Source organism: Plecotus auritus, assembly GCF_963455305.1.
Source record: "Plecotus auritus genome assembly, chromosome: 8".
Lineage (NCBI taxonomy): Eukaryota > Metazoa > Chordata > Mammalia > Chiroptera > Vespertilionidae > Plecotus > Plecotus auritus.
Genome location: NC_137782.1, coordinates 81,760,549 through 81,780,688, shown reverse-complemented (window position 1 = coordinate 81,780,688; position 20,140 = coordinate 81,760,549). Strand labels below are relative to the sequence as shown.

At 44.9% G+C, this 20,140-nt stretch overlaps 1 protein-coding gene across 1 annotated transcript in view; it reads right to left on the bottom strand.

The window, feature by feature from the left end:
• The window catches only part of SLC24A3 (solute carrier family 24 member 3), a 506,585-nt gene that overhangs the window by 416,764 nt on the left and 69,681 nt on the right, over nt 1-20,140 (bottom strand). Inside the window, exon 2 of the mRNA XM_080684770.1 lies at nt 7,031-7,159. Within this exon, the coding sequence (XP_080540896.1) occupies nt 7,031-7,159 (129 nt within the window). The remainder of the gene's footprint in view (nt 1-7,030; nt 7,160-20,140) is intronic.

Sequence of the window (20,140 nt, the reverse complement as noted above, 5' to 3'; positions counted from 1 at the left end):
GGGCCAGGCAGGAGGGAACCCCCACATGGCTGGAGATACAGCCAAGGCCACACCTGCTCAGTGAAGAAGCAGCCATCACTGTCATAGGCCACACAGATCAGCCACAGGGATGCAGTGGGGCCAGGAGGAGGTTTCCCCATGAGCTGACCCGTGGCGGCTGCTCCAATGCCCATGGCCTCCACACCCAGCAAGCTTACTGCTCATTACTTCAGCACCTGCACAACGAGCCCTGGAGAAACCACCCGCAAGTGACATGGTCTGATGGTGCTCACCTGCGGCCAACCCCATGCAGATGCTTCACCCTCTGACCCAAGAGAGAAGCAACTCCAATGTATATGGAGGCTTGAACCACTGGTCTAGAATAAGAAGTTAGTCCAGACCACTGGTTTTCAAGCAGTTTTAGGGGATGAGTATTTACTCTTCTTCTTTTAAACAAATCCCTAACACAAGGGCAGACAAATGTTGAAGGATTTTTATTGTGTGTCTGCGTGTGGGGGTGGGAGTGAGGAGAGTGGAGTACCTGAGTCACACAGAACCTTAGTTTTCTCTATGGCCCAGGCACCATCTGGAGGAAGGGTCAGGGAGGGCAGAGAGGGAGGTGGAAATGTCATCCTTGCCTCAACCTCCCTCCAGGCTACATGAGGCACCAGTCCTGGGACCTCCAACAGGGACCAGCATCAAACTATAAAGGGCAACAGAGTAAATATTTTAGGCTTTGCAGGACCTGTGGTCTTTGTTGCAACTACTCAGCTCCGTCTTGGTAGAGGAATAATTCCTAAACTTCTTTCCACATTTATGACGATGAACTCTCAACTTGCTGTGTTCTCAATCTAACTTTCCGTCAATAATATGGTCATTCCTGACCTGCAGATATTTTTATCCCAAGGGCCACATATGTTCCAATGAGTTAATGACTATGAAACTGCTTTGAAAAGTCTCAAGTGCTTTGCAAACAGGCAGGCCCAGCGACACATCTAAGAGAAGAGAGCAGAGCTTAGGATCCTTTACCTGCATTTCAGGAAGATTCCAGGCACTTTTCACTGGGTTAGGCTACCTAAGCTGCTTTAAAAGAACAGGGTTTTAAAGAATGCCTCAATTAACAAAACAAAAAAAAATCCTAAAGGGATGTTGAAGCTGGAAGAAATTAAATAGTGTCTGAACCTTTCTCCTGAATCTTGAGGCTTTAAAACTCTTCTCAGTGTAAAGTACAAAGTCCTGCACTCCCTATTTCACCCTGCTTGTCTCCATAGTGGCCTCTGAGGCCAGCAAACGGCATTGTCAGACGCCGCCTAGTTAATCCCTTCGCACAGCTATAAGAATGTTGCATGGGTGCTGAACTACGTGACCTGTCCATCCTTAAGACACTCTTCATAATCCCTCAGTGTGCCTCAGAGTAGGCAAGTCCCTGTAAATGATCGCCATTGGTCTACCCTCCATTATATTTCTGATCACAAAGATAATATTGCTATCATTTATTAAATACAGACTCTAATTGAGGTTCCAGCTCTTTCACAAAGCTGACTTCGCTTCATGAGCACCACAATTCTGTGAAGTAGGCATCTTCAATCTGCACTTCAGAGATGGTGGAAATGAGGTTCAAAGAATTTAGGAACTTCACCCGGCATCACACAGGCAGAAAGTGATGGAACTGAGATGTAGGATTTACTCTGGGCCTAAGCTCTTTCCGCCTTATTGCCAATGACTTCACCTATACTCAAACATTCATTATTTTCCTGGACTTCTTGTATATACAAAGAAAAGATGCAATCTGCAAACAGACCCACCTGGGACAATTTCTGTCTCACTTGTGACCCTCCCCAAGTGAAAAGAAAAAATGAATTGTGTTGCTTTGACCAAGTGAAAATCATAAAGGTTAAGCCAAGAGCTAGGCCAGTCTCAGAAGATGTAAATTTGGGTTATAATTTTTCTATAGAGGGAGTAGATTGCTTTTGTAATAAGTATAAAGGAAAATAGAAATATTTGTGTGTGTGTGTGTGTGTTTTAAAGGAACAAGTTTAGGAGGAAATAATGTAGCTGTGTACCAAACCTGCCTTCTCTTCTTCCAGGGCATTCTGCTAATGGAGGTGCCCCAGCCTCCCTTGCAATTAGAAGTTGTCATGTGACTGAGTCCTGACCAATAGAATGTGAGCAGGAGTGAGAGCCCAGTCCATAAAACCCAGCTACTTGAAGTCCTCCAAGCTCTTTCCTCTTAAAGCAGAGAAGCACAGCAACCTTGGAAACCAGGTGTGAGGATGAGAAAAACCTCGAAATGGAAGGCTCCCAAGTCTGTGGACCACTTTTTGCAACAGAGCCACCTTACCAATCAGAACTTCACATAAGAAAAAAGTAAACTTCTTGTGTGTTAAACTCCCAAATCTGAAGGATTTATCTGCTACAGCAGCTACTATTACCTTGTCTAACTAATTCAGTAAAAAATTTAGATACAAATTGAAGAGCAGATCACAGTGAGTTTCTAACTCGTTCCACTTAATGTCAGCAGCTATTATTTGAATCATGAAAATTACAAGTGCAGAGGGAAGTTAGTAAAAGTGATGTGAGCTAGTATAATAAAGCAGAGATTTTTACAACTTTTTTTTCAAACCTTAGTTCTTTCTGAGTTCAAACCTAGAGATAAAACATTGGGGTGATGGATATGTGTCATTCCTCCTATTGTGGATATGTTTGGTTAAATAAAATATATTATTAAAATTAATTTCACCTGCTTCTTTTTACTTTGTAAATAAAGCTACTTGAGTATTTAAAATTATATTTGTAGTTTGCATTATGTTTCCACAGAGACAGTACTACTCTAGATCATACAAAGGTCAGATTTTTCTATCTTATTACCAATATACATTGAATTTCTACATGTGATAGTTGGGGACCCTACTCTGCTTCTGACAAGCCCTGTGACCATGGGAGATAGTTTATCCCCTCTGGACCCCTCTTTTTTCATGTAAAATATGAGAGAGTTGGACCCATCATGCTTTGTATGTATGCTGATGTTATGGTTTACATTAAAAAACAGTAGGATCCCAACACTTACTTTGCTCATGACTTGCACCCTAGACCAGTCTTCCCTGCTTGCCAATCTGTGCCTGGCCTCCAGTTCTTGTTCATGGGCCACATTCATCTTTTTTACTTGGCCCATATTGCTGTTCTTGGAGGGACCTCTGGCTTCTTTCCTCTATGCACATTCAACAGATTATGTGGTTTATGGCCATTCCAGTATACACCTGATCCAGTGAACATTCCTGGCACGGACCCTTAGGGTCAGTGCCCTGGCAGCATCTGCTTGGTCCTGCTGCTCAGACCCAGCGTGTCTTTCCATCTTCAAAGACCTTAGATCCAACTAAGCCAGGCATGTACAGGAAGCCGAGCTCTTTATCAGGAGACTCCAGTAATCTCAGAGCGAAGCCCATGCCAAAGGCTATCATTTTAAAAAGCTTCTTTCCTTCCAAAGTTTATTTGAAAGAGGCACTCTAAGGAAAAGCTCATTTCCTTAAAATATCAAATAACTAAAAACCGAAAGATGATAGATTTTTCTGGAGACAGACGGCAAAGTGCATAAATAAGATTCTGCAAAGTGTACAAATAAATAGTACAAAATATTCATTTTTGCTACAGTTAGCCACCATTCTCAGTACTACATTTAGCTAACTTAATTTTCTGTGACTCAAATTTATCCAGTCAAATTTCTCTTAATAGGTCATCTGAGTAAACAGTTTCAAGTGTTATTTACCAAAAAACAATGTTTCCAGGCTTCAGATGGAATTGGCAGTTAGGCTAAGAAAACAACCTTAAAATTTCACAGAGGGCAAGAAAAATTGCAGAAAGATTGGAGCCCAGAGGTCAGCCTTTCTTCATGCAGTTCTAGAGGCAAAAATTACAAATTTCCACCAAAACCATGTCTTTAGCAGCAAGGGAAGAATGCCATTTAAAATAAAAATCCAAACTGTACAAAGCAACATGTCTTCAAAGTGGCAGCTATCACATGGAGAATGTGTCATCTCAGTGCTGCCACACCAACTACAGACAGCACTGCCACCTTATCTATTTTAAATCCTCACCCGAGGATATACTTTTTAATTGATTTTAGGAAGACAGGAAGTGAGAGAGAGAAAGAAACATTGATCAGTTGCCTCCCGTACATGCCCCAACTGGCGATCGAACCCACAACCTAGGTATATGACCTGACCTGAAATTGAGCCTGCAATGGTTTTGGTGTACGGGATGATTTTCCAACCAACTAAGCCACCTGGACAAGGTGGCACTGCCACTTTATAGAGGGGAACCCTGCATTCTGTATCCTGGTTGTCCCCTGGTCGGGTGCTGGGACTCCCGGTTTTCAGAAGGAAGAAGAGGGAGAAAGAAGGAAAGGAGATGGAAATGAGGATGTAAAGGCAGAGGTGAAGAGGGAAAGGGAGGGAGGCTGAGGTAGAGAGAATAAAAGGAGGACTGTGGTATGACATGGAAACACAAAGAAGTTCTTAAGGGAAGTGGAGTGGGGGCACCTTGGGGTGAAAGTTTTTGTGACTGTTCTGGAAATTTCTTGCATAACTAAATTTGTGCAATGGAAGGAATCGGAGAGATAAACCAGTTGCAGGTCTATTTCATAGGTGAGGAAATTGACATCCAGGGAGCAAACCAGCCCCATCCCCCAGAGAATACACTTTACCTACTCTAATGGCATCTAAAGCCAGGGGTTCTAAGAATAGTCTGAGAAGCCCTGTGACATCCCAAGTAGCACTAGGTGCACTTTATGACAAGAGCCTAATTAACTCCTGTGACCTGGCACCATTACTCACCTGGTCACGGCAAATGCTGGCACCCCAAGGGCTCAGGTCCTGAGTAAATAGCACACGGGGCACCCTGATGCATCACCATCATGACTGCTCAGCTGACATCATCACAAAGAGGAAGAAGGTCCGTCTAAAATCCATCTGACTCACTTCCTAGTCCCTACATTTAAGACATTTGAGAGCAGACACCACCACATTTAACTAGTAGAAGTAATATTCATTGCATACAGGGCCACTCTGGCCTCTCCAGGGAAACTGGGCAGCATGCTGAGAATGGGCCTGCCACTGGCTCATTCCAGCTCCTCTCACCCTATCATCAGTTAGAGGTAAAGAGGAGGAATACTATTAAATTTTGATTCTAAATCAAGATCTCACAAGTGCTTTGATTCTCAACTTTTTTCATAAAATATCCATTCTGTGGACACCGAGAAGCAGTCTTCTGACAGTATTCTGAAAAGAAGACCAAGACAATTGGTGGTGATGTGAGTCTGCGGCAATGTTTTGATCATATCCTTATAGAAACAGGGGATTCCTCAGAGGAGCCTTGAGTGAGATCTTCCAACCTGTCTGTGTTTGAAGGTGGTGCCTGAGCCTCTCTGCACACCTAGCTGACTGCCCAGACCTGGGCCACCTGAGGAAGTGACCTGTTGACTGAACAGACGTGCAGTACCTGCCCATTCCCATGAGGAGGGGCTGGAGAATGGAACTTCATGACCTGCCTGCAATGGAAGGAGGGGTGCCCCAAGCCCACAGAGGGAATTCCTGAGTGAGCTCCTCCTGTGGAGCTACCATACGCAGAGCACTAAGCTGGTAATACTTTATTACTTCATTACCAATTCTCAGAGCAAATGTAAAAGGTTAAAATAATTACTTAGTTTCACAGAGAAGCAAACAAAGGCTTAGAGAACATGACCATTTTGCCCAAAGCCCACAGCTTCCAAGTTTCTAAGCCAGTATGAGTGTAATCCCAAGACCCAGGTGAGTGTAATCCCAAGACCCAGATTAGAGATGGGGCTCTCAGATTTACACATCCACGCTATATCCTTGAGCTAGAAAGACAGGAGACAAATGGACCTTCTAGACCAGTTTATCTAATAGACGATGGAAATGCTCTATGATTGGTGCTGTTCAAATGGTAGCCACGAGCCCCAAACAGCTCTTGAATATTTGATGTGTGGCTAGTGCAACTGAGAATCTGAATTTTTAATTGTATGTAATTTGAATTCATTTTAATTAAGTGACCATTGAATGCCCATATTAAACAGTGCAGTGAGAGACATTTTACATTAAAAAAACACACAAAACATTCAAAAGCAGAATGGCCACAACCATCTGGGTTGGTCCAAGCAGCTTAGTGAAAGAGAGAGGCTCTGGGCAGGCCCTGGATATGTTAGGGATTGAACAAGACCCTTCCTGGTTCAAGCAGATTGCCTTCCTTACAAAATCTGGTTCAGAGTCAGGGACCCCAGAAATCAAGTCCAGTCCCCATAGTCCACAGATGCGGACATCAAGAATGTGCCTGCTCGGTCCTTGTTCTTCGTGGACCAGCTCTACACAACATGATGGGTTCTCATTTACTCCCCCCGTTGCCCTCCTAAAGCTTTCCTCTCCTCCCTTTCCCTCTCCTCCCAGCCCCCACTTCTGCCAACACCAGCAGGTGCTGGGCTCATGCTCTTTATAAAAACCTGGACATCTTCCTTTCTACCTGTAAACTGAGTCATTTCCTCTCTCACAGTGGCTTTCAATGTGCATTATTCTTCTATATCTGTCACCTTGAAAAAGGCATTTCTTGATACAGTGAGCAATTATACTCACAGAGAGACCACTTCACCTCCCTAAACCACAGCTCCCACACCAGCAAACAGAAGCAAGCCCTCTATCACACTGTCCAGGGCATAGCTGAACCCAGCATCCTGGGGCTGGTCACCATGTCACGTCTGACTCCATTATTTCCCATAACAAAGGTGATGACTAGGCTCCCTATCACTGTATTTACCATGACTTTGACTTACCTTTTCTTCAGCTGCCCTAAGAAAAGAATGCAGAGGTACAAATACACCTGCATAGTCCCCTGGGGTCTCACCTTTGAGTTTCTTAGACATTTGCCCTAAATGTCCTTAAAGTCTCTCTGGATTAGAATTTAAAGAAAAAAACATGGCATCCAGCTCTTCCTTGGACAAAAGCAGAGAAAACAGCAGCCACTGCCCAAAGTGCAGCTGTCAAGTTACCTGGTTCAGTGCAGTTCTTGCTGCTCCGAAGGTCCGTGTCTTCTAAAGTCAGAGTGTCATTCACCTGCATTAACTTCCTCCCCAACGTCCACTGTCGGTCTTCCCCTATGAGATCCATGAAGTCAAGGTCTGGGGAGAAGAAGATAATAACCACACATCACTAATTTGCCTTTACTAATCTGGGTGCTCAGTGTCTTAATCAGCCATTACCTATACCTCCTGTACCACCATAGGCCTTACTGTTGTACTTCCACTGGCTACTGGATCCTACTGGGCCTCAAAGGTAGCCCTCAGCCAGTAACTGGTAGGAAGTAGTATATTAATACCTCACTGCTCCAGTGGGATGACTTTGAGGTGTATATTATAACCTGGATTCCAGAGTTTTCTTCACTGGGATCCCACTCTAGTTGTTTACAGTGTAACTCTCATGATAAAGCACACTTTATTGACTCTGCCCTTCCCTGTTTTAATTCCCTGCTCCCAAAACAATGCTGAGAAATGTTTAACAACCAATTCTGGGGGTGAGGGATGGGGAGTCTTCATTTATGGCCATGGGCCAATTTCTGTGGTGTAAATAGTCCTATTATGGCCTATTTCAAGCTACCAACATGGCCTCACTGGACATGAATTTAGGAAGAGATGGGCACAGTTAGGTCCACTAAGTCAGTATAACTGGCTCCAGCCCACCAGCAACTACTCTCCTACCAGCATTTCCTTGAACTACCTCCCAAAAAAACTACCTGCAATTGAACACTCGATCAGGACCCGCTTCTGAAGGGTTATCCAAGCTAAGACACCGTTTTGACATCCAAGAGCCTAGGCCTTGAATACCACATAGCAAGAGTTCCATAAAAAAGAGATGAAAGCAGGAATGAGGAAAAGTAGAACACTGAATATGTGAATGGGATACGCATTGAACAGTGCTGAGATGACCGGGGGATGTTAGTGCCAGGAAACAGAACAGAGACTGAAAAGTACATGAGAGGGAGAATGCAGTGTGTTTTCTATTAAAGACATGTTGAGTCTGAATTGCATGTGGAGCTTTGCAAGGGAGGCATGCTGCCTATGTGAACATGGGTGCAAATGCCTCTGGGGACAGAGAGCATCAGGAGAGTCATAAGCAAACAGGGTACAGTATGAGACATGTATGAATGGGGTCTCCCAGAGAAGGAGGAGAGGGAACTAAAGAGAAGGGAATGGAACAAGAAATTATGGGGAACTCAAGATTCTTTCAGAAAGCAAGTATAGGAAAAGAAGTTATCAAAGGATCATGAATGGAAGGAAAGGAGCGAGGAAAATGGTGCCACAGAAGATGAGCAGACAGAGAATTCCAAAACAGAAAGAGTGGCCAATAGCCTTGACAACTTTGGACAAATCAAGGGAGACAAAGGCAAAGAAACAACAAAGCTGGACATCAGGGGACCACTGGAAGGTGGGAGCAGCAAGCCAAGGTGACTCTCTCTAGTGGCTTGGCACTAAATCAAGATATGACATGACACAATGGCAACCTCTTGAGTTCCAGAGTTGCGGTGGTCAGAAAATGGATTTAAATATAAGACAAGAGCCTAATGTGCAATGGTCTTCACAAAAGGCTGGAGCGTACACCCCACCCAGCCACATCAATGTGGTGTTCTGAAACAGTCAATGAAAAGCTGAAGGTCATCATACGCATTTCTCTATTTCCATGGTGGTTCAGTTTCCTAAATAATTTCACCTTCATTATTGAATTTGTACTTCATGACATCATTTGGGAAAGAAAGGGGGAACACAAACATTGTCTACTTTGTCCACTGTTGTTCCTCCAACACCTAATGACTGCTGGCTCAGAGCAGATGCTCAGTAAGCACATATCAAAATAATTATTCCCATTTTGTGGATGGATAAAGTGAGGCTCACAGAAGTTTCTGAAAAATCATAATGCTTGTGGACATCTCACCTAAACCAACAAGACACAAAAATGTCAGCCGCTCGTGCATTGAGGTTTTCACAGTCAAAAGAAAACTGTTCCCAGATGTAAAATTATCAAGATATCTAATTAAACTTTATGCATGTTGGCCAGCCCTGAGGTATGTTCTTAAAAAAAAAAAAGTAGACTGTGGAACTTAACTAACTTCACTACAATAAATGATAACTTTAGACTCAGAAATATAAAACCTACATGGTAGCCACATATATTAGGTTTGCCAAAAATGTGAGGATAATACCAAAGATAATTCAAGGATAAAGCAGGCATTTGTGTAGTCTGGTTAACCTGAACGGTTAATTCTTATGATTAAGACTATTGACAAGCACAGAAAAACTTTTCAAAATTTCACGAAGAAACAATAAGGTGAGTGGCATTAAAATCCAACAAGCAACCCTAAAATGTGAATTTAATACCATAATATCATAAATAATCTGAAATTGTGGAGAAAGACATCCTATTTGTCTCAGGCCAGGTTTTCGAAGAAGCAGCCCCTGAGGCAAAGATTCAAGTCAAGGTGGTTTATATAGGGTGAGGGGGAGGGGTGATCTAGGAATAGGGAAATGGGACAGGGAAAGGGAGCCAGCCAACCGAGGGTGAATGTCATCTGCGTTGCCAAAATAAATCAACTAGAGTTTGAACCCTCTGGAAAGCTGTGGGTGCCAATGTAGACATGTATCTCAGACACCCAAGGGGTGAGGGAGCTTACGTATTTATCTACCTACTCCTGGTCTGCTGTTGGCCGAAGGCTGTTCCCAAGGATACTAATTCCCTGGCACTTCCAACCTGCCACATGTCCAAGGGAGGTTCTGGTGCCCGGAAAAAGGCCCTGGACAATGAGATACAGGTGCTAACAGTTGAACAGTGCCAGTGTGCATGAAGAGGTAAGAACAAAGTGATGTGGGCAGGGCACCAAAGGCATCTGCCCGCCTGCATGAGATTCAAAGGCAGAGTTGTGCTATGGACCAACAAACTGGCCATTCTACTGTGCTCGTAATCTGGGTCAAAGAAAAGTGCCTGGTGACACAGCAATGCAAAGATTTGCAAAGAAGCAAGAGTGTCCCTTCCAATGACTTCCAAAGTTCTTTCCTAGGCCAAGTTTCCATGGTTCTGTAATTGTGAGAGAAAAGCTGATACCAATTAAGAGATGTATAAATAAAGCCAGCTATTGTAGCAGAAAATTAGAGGATTTTTTTTTTTTTTTACATAATGATTCAATATCTTCAGGAATTAGAGACTATTAAAGCAGTACCTCTGGATTCCAAAACCTACAAACTTTTATCTCAACAAAAATATATTTTACCATTGACCACTAATGCAGAGATCAGAGTCTGAGAAAATGAGAATGATGAAAACTAAGCACTGCATTCGCTTCCCACTGAGCCAAGTGGGACAATATTATATCCCATTTCATTTGTTCTCACAAAATTCCTGGTGAGGTAGGAAGAGGCAGTTCTGGGGTCAACTTACCTTTTTTAGAGTAAATAAGTCAATCAGAGCCAATCCGTGCTCACATCAACTACCATTTAATAGTGATCATGACTTCCACTTACTGAGTGTCTATTTATTTGCAAAGAATTTTCCTTTCTTCACCATGTTTCACCTTACAACAGTATTATTGTGAGCTATTAGCTCCAAACTGAAGCAGAGAGAGGTTAAAAAAAACTCAACCAAGGTCACACAGGGAGCACAAAGGGGCAGAATGGGATTTGAACCCAGTCTGGTAGGTCCTGAAAAGGACAGAATTCAGTTGGTTGCATCATTCAGCCACAGTAAGACAGAGCAATGCAGCCTGCACCTTAAAACGGGTTAGGGCGAGGAGAGTCTTACTGGACTTACTTTCAAGAAGGCTGTTTCCTCAGATACTATTAGGAACACAGCCACGCATGACACTGCCCCATGAAAGCATCTCAAAGAACAAAGGAAATGGTTCTGAAACACCACTGGACACATAATGCTCCTCTGAGTGTGGATTTCCTAGAGACTAAGCTAGTCCCATTGGTCATGACATGAGGGTTGTATTCTTGGATTTAGGGAAGTAGGACAGAGGGTGGGCAGTGAGGAAGGCAGAAAATATTTGGAGGGGTGGCCACACTTGGTTTTTCCACTGCTCTCCCCTCATCATCTCCGGCTTCCTCCGACTTTCTCTGCTATGGCAGAGACTGCTCCACAAAGCTATACTTGAGCAATGTCAACAAAAACACTTGGCCCCTGTCCACTGCATTCTTGGCTCCTCATCTGCCGGGCCCTGGAAGTGCATGTTGGCCTAATTAGCCGGGGGGGAGGGGGAGGAGGGGGCATAAAGACGGAGGCAGCAGGCTCACATGTTCCATGCCCCACACTGGTGAGCAGAGGTAGCCTGTAGGACTGCAGTCTCTGAGGGGGCAGGGTGGGGCAGAAGTAGGCCGTAGAGTTAGCACAGGGTGCCTGCTAGAAGGGGAAGAAGTTCTCAACCTGAGACTTGAGCCACATGCTAAGGAAGGAAAGAGAGTGGAGGCTGGGAGCCAAGTTTCCATTACAGAGCTGTGTGCTTACCCTCTCCTGCTCTCTCTCTCTCTCCCCCTCCTCCCTCATTCTCTGCCTCACCCCTCCCCCGCCCCCCAATTCTCCTTGTAACTGGGGCTTGGAAAACCCAAGGATTTCTGACACTAAAAATGAATTTCCTTGAGTGCCCAAGGTGCCAGCCTTCACCCTAAGACTTTCTCCTCTGTGCACCCTTGTCCCACAGGCTTCCATCCTTCCCAAATACTAGCCCCACATCCAGTGGAGAGGTGGGGCTGCCTGCTCTCTGTGGAGGAATTAACTCCTTCACACACGTGGACAGACAGCTGATGGACAGATTTGCTGCAGTGTCATCCTAATTACCTTGCATGCTTCTCACCTCTGTGTCCAGTAGCCTGCCTGCACCGTCCACTCCCTGCTCTCACAGGGTGTTTGGGCCATGTTACTGCCACTGCTGACGGGGTTAAGTGGCTGAGCTGGGACTCAAGCCCAGGTATGCACGTCACACCTTGTCCCAGAGCTCTGGGAGCCCAGGAAAGTGGCCTCGTGGGGTCAGCAGCCTCACTGTGAGAGGTCCTGTTAACTGTCCCCTCCCTGAGAAGTGGAATTCTGCATTTCTTCTTGAAACCTGGGGTGGCGGGCACCACCCCTCTAAAACACTCAGAGGACCAGGGCAACAGGCCCCATTTGCAGATGAGGAAACTAAGTCTCACAATGCCTAATGCAACACAGTTAACACCACAAAAGCCTGAGCCAGTGGAGGCAGTAACTAACTTTGGCTCTGAGGCAGGCTCAGTCACCGAGGCTATAAATACCCCGCCCTGCGGTTTACACAGCTGTCTCCACTCCGTGCACCCTGGGCCTCACCCTGGGGTCGGTGGTCCGTTTTGCATAAGCCTGAAGCCAGCAGATTGCCTTCTTGGAACCCAGTGAGCAGGGGCGAATCTGCCTCCCCCACACAATTCTGTCATCAGCCCCCATCCTGACTCCACCCCTACAGTCTCAGGAAGGGGCACCAGGTGGTTCTCCCTCTGGGTGGGTGAAGAGTGGGACACGGGAGGCACTGGCTTTCTGCATGTGCATTTCACACGGATTTTCCAGCTGAAACAGGCGTGTCCCTCTGCATTGCTCTTGGTCCTTGACAAGGAGCACAAACTGTGGAGGCTGCGAGCTCTCCACACCCACCAGGACTGGAGGAAGCCAGAGGTTAGATGGGCTGTGCATGGGCCCTCTGCTGCCTCAGAGCTCCAGAAAGACGGAAAAGGGCAGATCCAGAGAGCTCAGAGCTGCAGAGACCACAGACCCCATTTAATGTCCCCACCTCTCTAGCTGTTCACACACCCTATCCAGTGGGGGCGACTCTAAGACCCCAGTGGACTGGGCCAAAGTGTCCCTATCATGCTCTCCAACTCAGCGATGGCACCACAGGCAGCAGCTTCAAGCCAGATTTAAACATTATCCCCATAACAAAGCATACATCTCAGCGTCAAGAGGAAAAGCCTGTTGAAAGTTGAGGTTTTTCGGTCCCTCCGATGGGCCTCTCCTTTTACTCAGAGGGGAGAGGGACAAGTACCCCAGCCCCCTGCCCCACCGAAGCCGGCACAGCCTCTGCTGTCCCGCCCCCCTGCTCTGTGTTGCTTTCCCAGCAGCAGAGGGGTAAGTCCTGGGAGCCAGTTAGAAATGCAGATCTCGGGGCTAGTGGAGCCCGAATCTGCATGGGGTACACTGGAGTCTCCAGATCCCTGGGGCAGTCCTGCTGGAAGGACTTGCAAAGGGAGACTCCAGGGCCCAGAGAGATGAGCCCAGCCTGCTGCTGCTGCTGGGGGCGTTGTGGGGGAAGTAGAGGCCTCTGTAGAAAAAGAAAGGGAGGGATCATGAAGCAGCTGGGGCTCCAGGCTCGCTGTGTGACCTGTGATGTTCATGTGTCCCGCATCGGGAGAAACTGACCCCATTCCCAGTCCCTGTGCAAACGCACCCATGGAGGGAAAAGGAAAGGCCCAACCACCTCCTTACTCTCCCACCCTCAAATCTCTGCTGCTGCTGCCTTTCCTTCGCTCCTGACATTGACCCCTGCACAGTGCCCCGAGGCTGGGCAAGGCCCTACAAGACTGTCCTTGGGAACAAGGGACTGCCCAAAGCACCCAACCCACAAGCGTGAGCCAAGAGCCCCAAGCGCAGATTTTGCCATGACTGTTGGGTAGAACACAACAGATCTGGTTGTGACTTGGAGGCAAAGGTGAGGGAGTCCACGTAGCCCCTGGCTGCTTCCAGAGGAAAGCCCTTTCTCCAGGCAGCCTTCTCAGACCCCCCAGAAGCCTCCAGATTACAAACTCCCAGAGAAGGAGCACATATTAGGGACAGAACAACGACTCTCACTGTGGTATCACTCCTCCCTAGCCCCTAACAGGTCCTAAGCTCCAGGAGGGCCCAGCCTCCCTGTGTTTTTCTCTTCACTGTGCTTCTCTGGCCTAAAACATAGTGGATGCTCTCCAGCCATGGTGTCATCGTGTTTCACTCGAGCCGTGATCTGGAAATGACTGGGAAGTAATCATGGGATCCGCAAGGGAAGAGCTGAATCTCCAGGAAAAATCCCCAGGTTATTCAACCTTGACGAAGGGGTTCAGTTTAAATGATAGGCCCAGGAATTTTAGTGGCAGACCTGAATCAGAATCCAGGTTTTCTGGGTTCCTGAACCAAACTGTTTGCATTACAGCTTACTCCTCAAGGGGTGGTCCCTGGACCAACCACATCAGCATCACCTGGGAGCTTGATGGAACTGCACCTCAGACCTACTGCGTGAGACTGTGTTTTGATAGGTGCTCAAGTGCCCACCAAAGTCTGAGCAGCTCTGCTACCCCACACTAACGACCTCGACCTCATTTGTCCACAGACATGTGCGCATTCAAAGTTCCCAGCAGTGTTCAGCTTGTCCTCTCTGTCTCTGAAGTCCAAAATGAAAGGACCCCTCAACATCCCAAGGACCAGAAAGACCCTTTGCGAGCTCCACACAGCCCTACAGCCCTCTCAGAGGTGGAGCTTCAGCATGCATAGTGCTGCCTGGCCGCCTGAGACACTTCCTCCTGTGCCTGCCTCACCGGCAGCCTTTCAGATACCTTTCAATGGCTTGGAAAGATCAGGTCCCCAGCAGCCTGTTTCAGAGCTCGCTCTTTTCAAAACAGCTCCACCTTTCTTCATTGCTCCGCTAAATAAAGCAAATGGGTTGGTTCCAAGGACCCCAGGTGCTCCCCTCCTGATATAAGCACACATCAGGGGCAGGAGTCAGCCCCAGTTCTTGGCAGTGCCTCCCCTGCCCTTCACTGCACCACAAAGGCTATCCTGCAACCTCTCTGCCCCATCCCTTTCCAGATTTCACAATCCGTAGTAACTCCTAGCTCTGGCCTTCTCCTGAAGGTCTCTCCTCACTGGCCTCATCAGAAAGAAAACAAGAGGACCCCTCTCCTCTCCTCTAGACCTCTCTCCATCAATCAATCAATACCCCCCCACACACACACACACACACACAATATTCAACATGGGATTTCTTCTCAACTTTAACGTGCATGCCTATCACCTAGAGACCTTATTAAAATGCAGACTCTGATAAGTAGGTCTATGAGATTCAGTATTTTTAACAAGTTCCCAGTGGACGCCAGTGCTGCTGGTCCAAACAACACTCTAAGGATCTTCATTACACATATTTCAATGAAGACACACATGAATGAAAGGGTCTGAGTCACCATATGCCAATGTGCATCCCAAATGGGCTGTGTTTCAGAAAGGAAACTGCAGGAGTCCCAGGCAATGCACTCTGCAGTAGCTCCAAGCAAATCCAGAGTAGCCTCAATGGACTAGAAGCCTCTGGAAATAAAGAGGATGATGATCTGACCCGTTGTGGGTCAGAGAAGCTAAACTCTTCAGACCTACAGTTAACCCCCATCAAAAGTGGGCGCCCGCTGGGTCTCACTGTTACACAGCACTCAGGAGCAAATACTAAAGTCATGTGCCCACTGCACCTGATGATGGGGAGTGAAATAAGCCACATTTCTCAGGCAGCAGGGACATCGTATCAACCAACACCCAACCTGCTCTTATTATCCCACCTGCACATTCAAAGACAGGAAGCCAATTCGGCACCAAAATCTGTGTTGGTGGCTATGCAATGGGCCTCACAACAAAAATGGCCTTCAAGGGGTGATAGGGTGGACAGAGGGGGAAGTAGGGAGAAAAACAGGGACAGATGGCACTATGTGCACCTACAACCCAATGGGTGTGATGTGGATGCCTGGTTCCAACACTGAAATCACCTTTCAGACAGTGGTGACTCATTTAATGCTACTTGTAATGCTCTGTGAGGCTTTCTCTTCAGTCAGCTGGCCCAATATCCAACCTGTCGAGAAAGTTTGGGAAATTAATTGGAGACACAGGAACTCCTAAAATGCTCCCCAAGATAATTTCCCACATTTTAAAAAGCAGAAAAACCCCCAATACCTCAGGGTCCATTTAGATCTGTGCCATGGAAAAGCACTTTCCGCAGTGATGGAGGTGTCCAACATGGTCTCTGCCCAACATGGTAGCCACCAGCCTCATGTGGCTACTTTAAATGTGGGTAGTCCAAAAAAGAAATCTAATTTCTGTTGTCATGTAAATTAATGTAAATTTAAATAGCCACATGTGGCTGTGACTAGACTAAGAATAGGCCTAATCACATAAGTAGAATATTCCTGTTCCAAGGTCAAGAACTCAGGCAGAAACCAAATTCTGTCAAAACATGGCAGGGTCAAGGGAAACAGAGGAAAAGGCAATGGCCTTGAGAGAGAGGTGATCACACATTCTGATGAGACACAGAAGAAGGTGGGCTTCTCTGATTTTTGTTCTCTTTTGGCTTCCTTCTTGCGGAAGAAGGAAGACAGTCAGTAGTTCTGGTAGAAGAAATTAGGAAGAATCATCAATACTAAAAACCAGCCCCAAGCCCTCCTAAAAAGGAAAAGTGACCTTGCTCTGTTGGCATAGAAATACTCCCAGGCAGAATTTACTCTTTGCTCTCTTTATTTTTTAAATATGTTTTTATTTATTTTTAGAGAGAAAGGGAGAGGGAAAGAGAGAGAGAAACATCGATGAGAGAGGATCATCATCGATTGGCTGCCTCCTGCACGGTCCCTACTGGGGATCAAGCCCACAATCAGAGCATATACCCTGACCTGGAATTGAACCAATGACCTCTTGGTTCCTATGTCAACATTCAACCACTGAGACACACCAGCCAGGCCCCCCAAGCAGAATTTAAAGAAAAACAACTCAAGTGCTCAAAAAATATGTGAGATCCACATGGAAAGGCACCTGAGCGTATGGTCATGGGTGGCCACCATCTTGGCATTTGGTGATGGGATTCTAGTGCCAGATCTGTCACTGGCTTTGGGCTGTTGAAGTTTAATCACTTTATCTCAGATGCTGTATGTGCAAGTTAAATGCATGATTGATCTCTAAAGTCCCTTGAACTTAGATTTTAAGTCTTTAAAAAAAAATCTACAGCAGAGTCATCTAAGCAAAGGCTAACAGTGTTCTGTGGGTGGGTGAGCTACAGGCCATATTAGAGAGCAGGGGGAAAAAATATTAGAACCTCCATGTCTGTATCACATGCCACTCTAAAAATAAGAAAAACACATATTCATTTAATATTTAAAATATGGGTTGACAGTAGCACCCACCCTGAGTCCAGCATATACCATAATTAATATAATGGCACTTTCATTCATAGCAGGTGAGAGGCCTGAACGAGGAGTGCAGGATGAACAGGGAGCCCTTCTGAGTTCACTTGCTTTCAGAGGTTGCAACATAGTGCACTTTATATGGGTTCAGTTAAGCAGATTTGCAGATATTATTTTGAAACAATAAAATCTTTACACTATTTTTAAATGAGATGGGGACATAATCATAAAATCTTATTATACTATACAGATGTCCACTGATTATATTTTGACAAGAGTATTTTTTAAATTGTTGAACTTAAAGATGAATTATGAGTTTCTCTTTTATAAAAAGATGTCGGCTATAAATATGCTAACGTTTTCTGAGAAGACGTGGCCACCGGCTAAATATGCACCTAACAGATATACTAGTATTCAGAGAACACATGCCTACACACACACACACACACACACACACACACACACACACACATCCTCCAAAGTGGTATTTTATCAACCAGGTAAAAAAGTGCAACTCTCCTACAGAAAATTGTTCTATGAAGAGAGCATTTTGAAAACAAATATTTTAAAAAGTGTGTTGTTCCCTTCCCCGAATGACAAAAACCAGCAGCATATAAAACATTCATACTTTCCACCTTAAAACTTGGAAGCAGAATTATGTAATCTGAATAAAAACATTCCAAATAGAGTTTCACTAACTTTGACCTATTTATTAAAAATATGTAAACATAACACCTTTCAAAAGTTGCAAGATTAATCAAAGGAAACCAGGAACAATGGGAAGGTGATAGCAAAAGTCTTTGCATAACTGGTAGATAAAATGGAAAAAATGAACATCTTGATTTAACATAGCCTCTGATGTTTTTCTTCCATGGGATCTATGTAACTTGGTGAATTCTCCATTTCAGAGAGAACAGCCCTTAAACTTTAATATTAAACTGAACTTTAAATTAAGTTAAAATAAACAGACCTTCAATTAGCTGTATCTCAAAATATGGAACTAGTATTTTCAAAAAAATGATTTAAGTATATTCAATCATATTGTCCTCAAAAAAATAGTACTCGTAGAATAAAACTATATTAAAAATTGTAATACTTTAGTAAAATTGAAATGCTCTGTTCTGTTCTATTAACAAATATAATGTTTAAATGGTTTATTTTATTTTTATTTTCTTCCTCCTAAATTTATATTTTTTAATTAATTTGAGAGAGAGGAAGGAGAGAGAGAGAGAGAGAGAGAGAGAGAGAGAGAGAGAGAGACATCGATTTTGTTGTTCCATTTACTTATGCATTCGTTGGTTGCTTCTTGTATGTGCCTTGACCAGGGATCGAACCCACAACCTTGGCATATCAGGATGACACTCTAACCAACTGAGCTACCCAGCCAGGGTTATGTTTCTTGGTATTTAAAAATCATGGGTGGATTCAAGTTTGGTGGGGTTTGAAGCTTATGTAATGTTGGGGTCCCTCTTTTAAACAGAAAAATATAGTATAAATACAAAATTAGATCCAAGCATTATTTTTATATTCACATAAAATATATGTGAATACAAAATATATTATAGTATTTATTATACATAATTGCTAAATAAATTTACATTCATAAGAACAGTGTGGAGATTACTACTTCAGATGGCACATTCTATTCCAGCTACACACATACCTTCCTCATTTCCTCCATTAGACTGTAGCTACCTAACAGCAGTTTTCTCTTAGTGGCCCCCAGTACTTGCATAGAGGAGGAATTCATTAAATCTCCATTGGAAAATTAATTTTTTAAAACTACACTGAAATTTGGTGCCCACACTCCTCCCTCCTAGCATCCCTTCTCCTTTCATTTGAATCAACCTCAGATTTTCATTTGGGAAATGACCCCTCTCCATACCCAGTCTACCTCTTCAGGGTGAGGTCCATTCACTCACTAGAAGCCAGGCCAAACAAAACCCCACATCCTACAGATGATTGGTTCTGAGATGTGCTCATAACTGAGCCAAGCCAATCAAAGCAAAGATCCCAGGAGACTCACCCCAATCAACCAAAAGACTTGTATGCATGCATATAAGCATAACCAATAGACAGAGACAGCAGGGGGGGTGAAGGCATGTACAGGAGTGGGAAATGGGGGGATATGGACACATATGTAATACCTTAATCAATAAATAAATAAAAATTTAAAAAAAAGTAGGAGGAGAGCCTGGAGGCTTAGAGTCTAAGAATGCAGTAACACACCAAGGTGAGCAGAGCCAAACCAAGAGGCAAAGAGAGCTCAGGTCCTAAGGACATCACATTTCAGCTCCTGGGTACCCGAAGCCAGACTAATCATGGCCTTCTCATTACACATCTCAGTGTATTCCCTTTTTAGCCTGAGCCAGATGGGGTTGGCTTTTATCTAACAGAAACTGACAAACTCCTCGCTGATACATGCTTCCACTTTTTATCCCACCCCATGTAAAATGTGGTAGTTCTTCCCCAAACCAACCTGCCTTCATCTTCACTGGGTCCATCAGGCACACTGCTGAGCAGAGAGCTCTCTCTTTTCTTTTCTCTGCATAAATGTCCCCCACTCTGCCATGAAAATAGAAGCTCCCGAATGCCTTCTATCAATCAAAGTAATATGCTGCAAGAGAACTGGGAACACTGTCGGAATTAAGATGGCTATGGGGCATAAGGAGCTCAAGTACCGTCTGCAAGGGCTGATGGTTGTTCCCTGATGGTGGAGAGAGACAATCTATGCTCAGGTCCCCAAATACCCTGCCATCCTGGGCCATATGACAGACAGAGGCTGGCCCGATCACACAAACAAAAACTTCAATGCCACTGTGAAATTGCAGTACTGCTTTTCACAGTGGCAGTTTGCAATGTTGGGAACTATCCCAAATGCATAGTCTGAGAAAAAGACTTGCATGCAAGTAGTTTATCCTGAAAGGGATGACTGGAAGG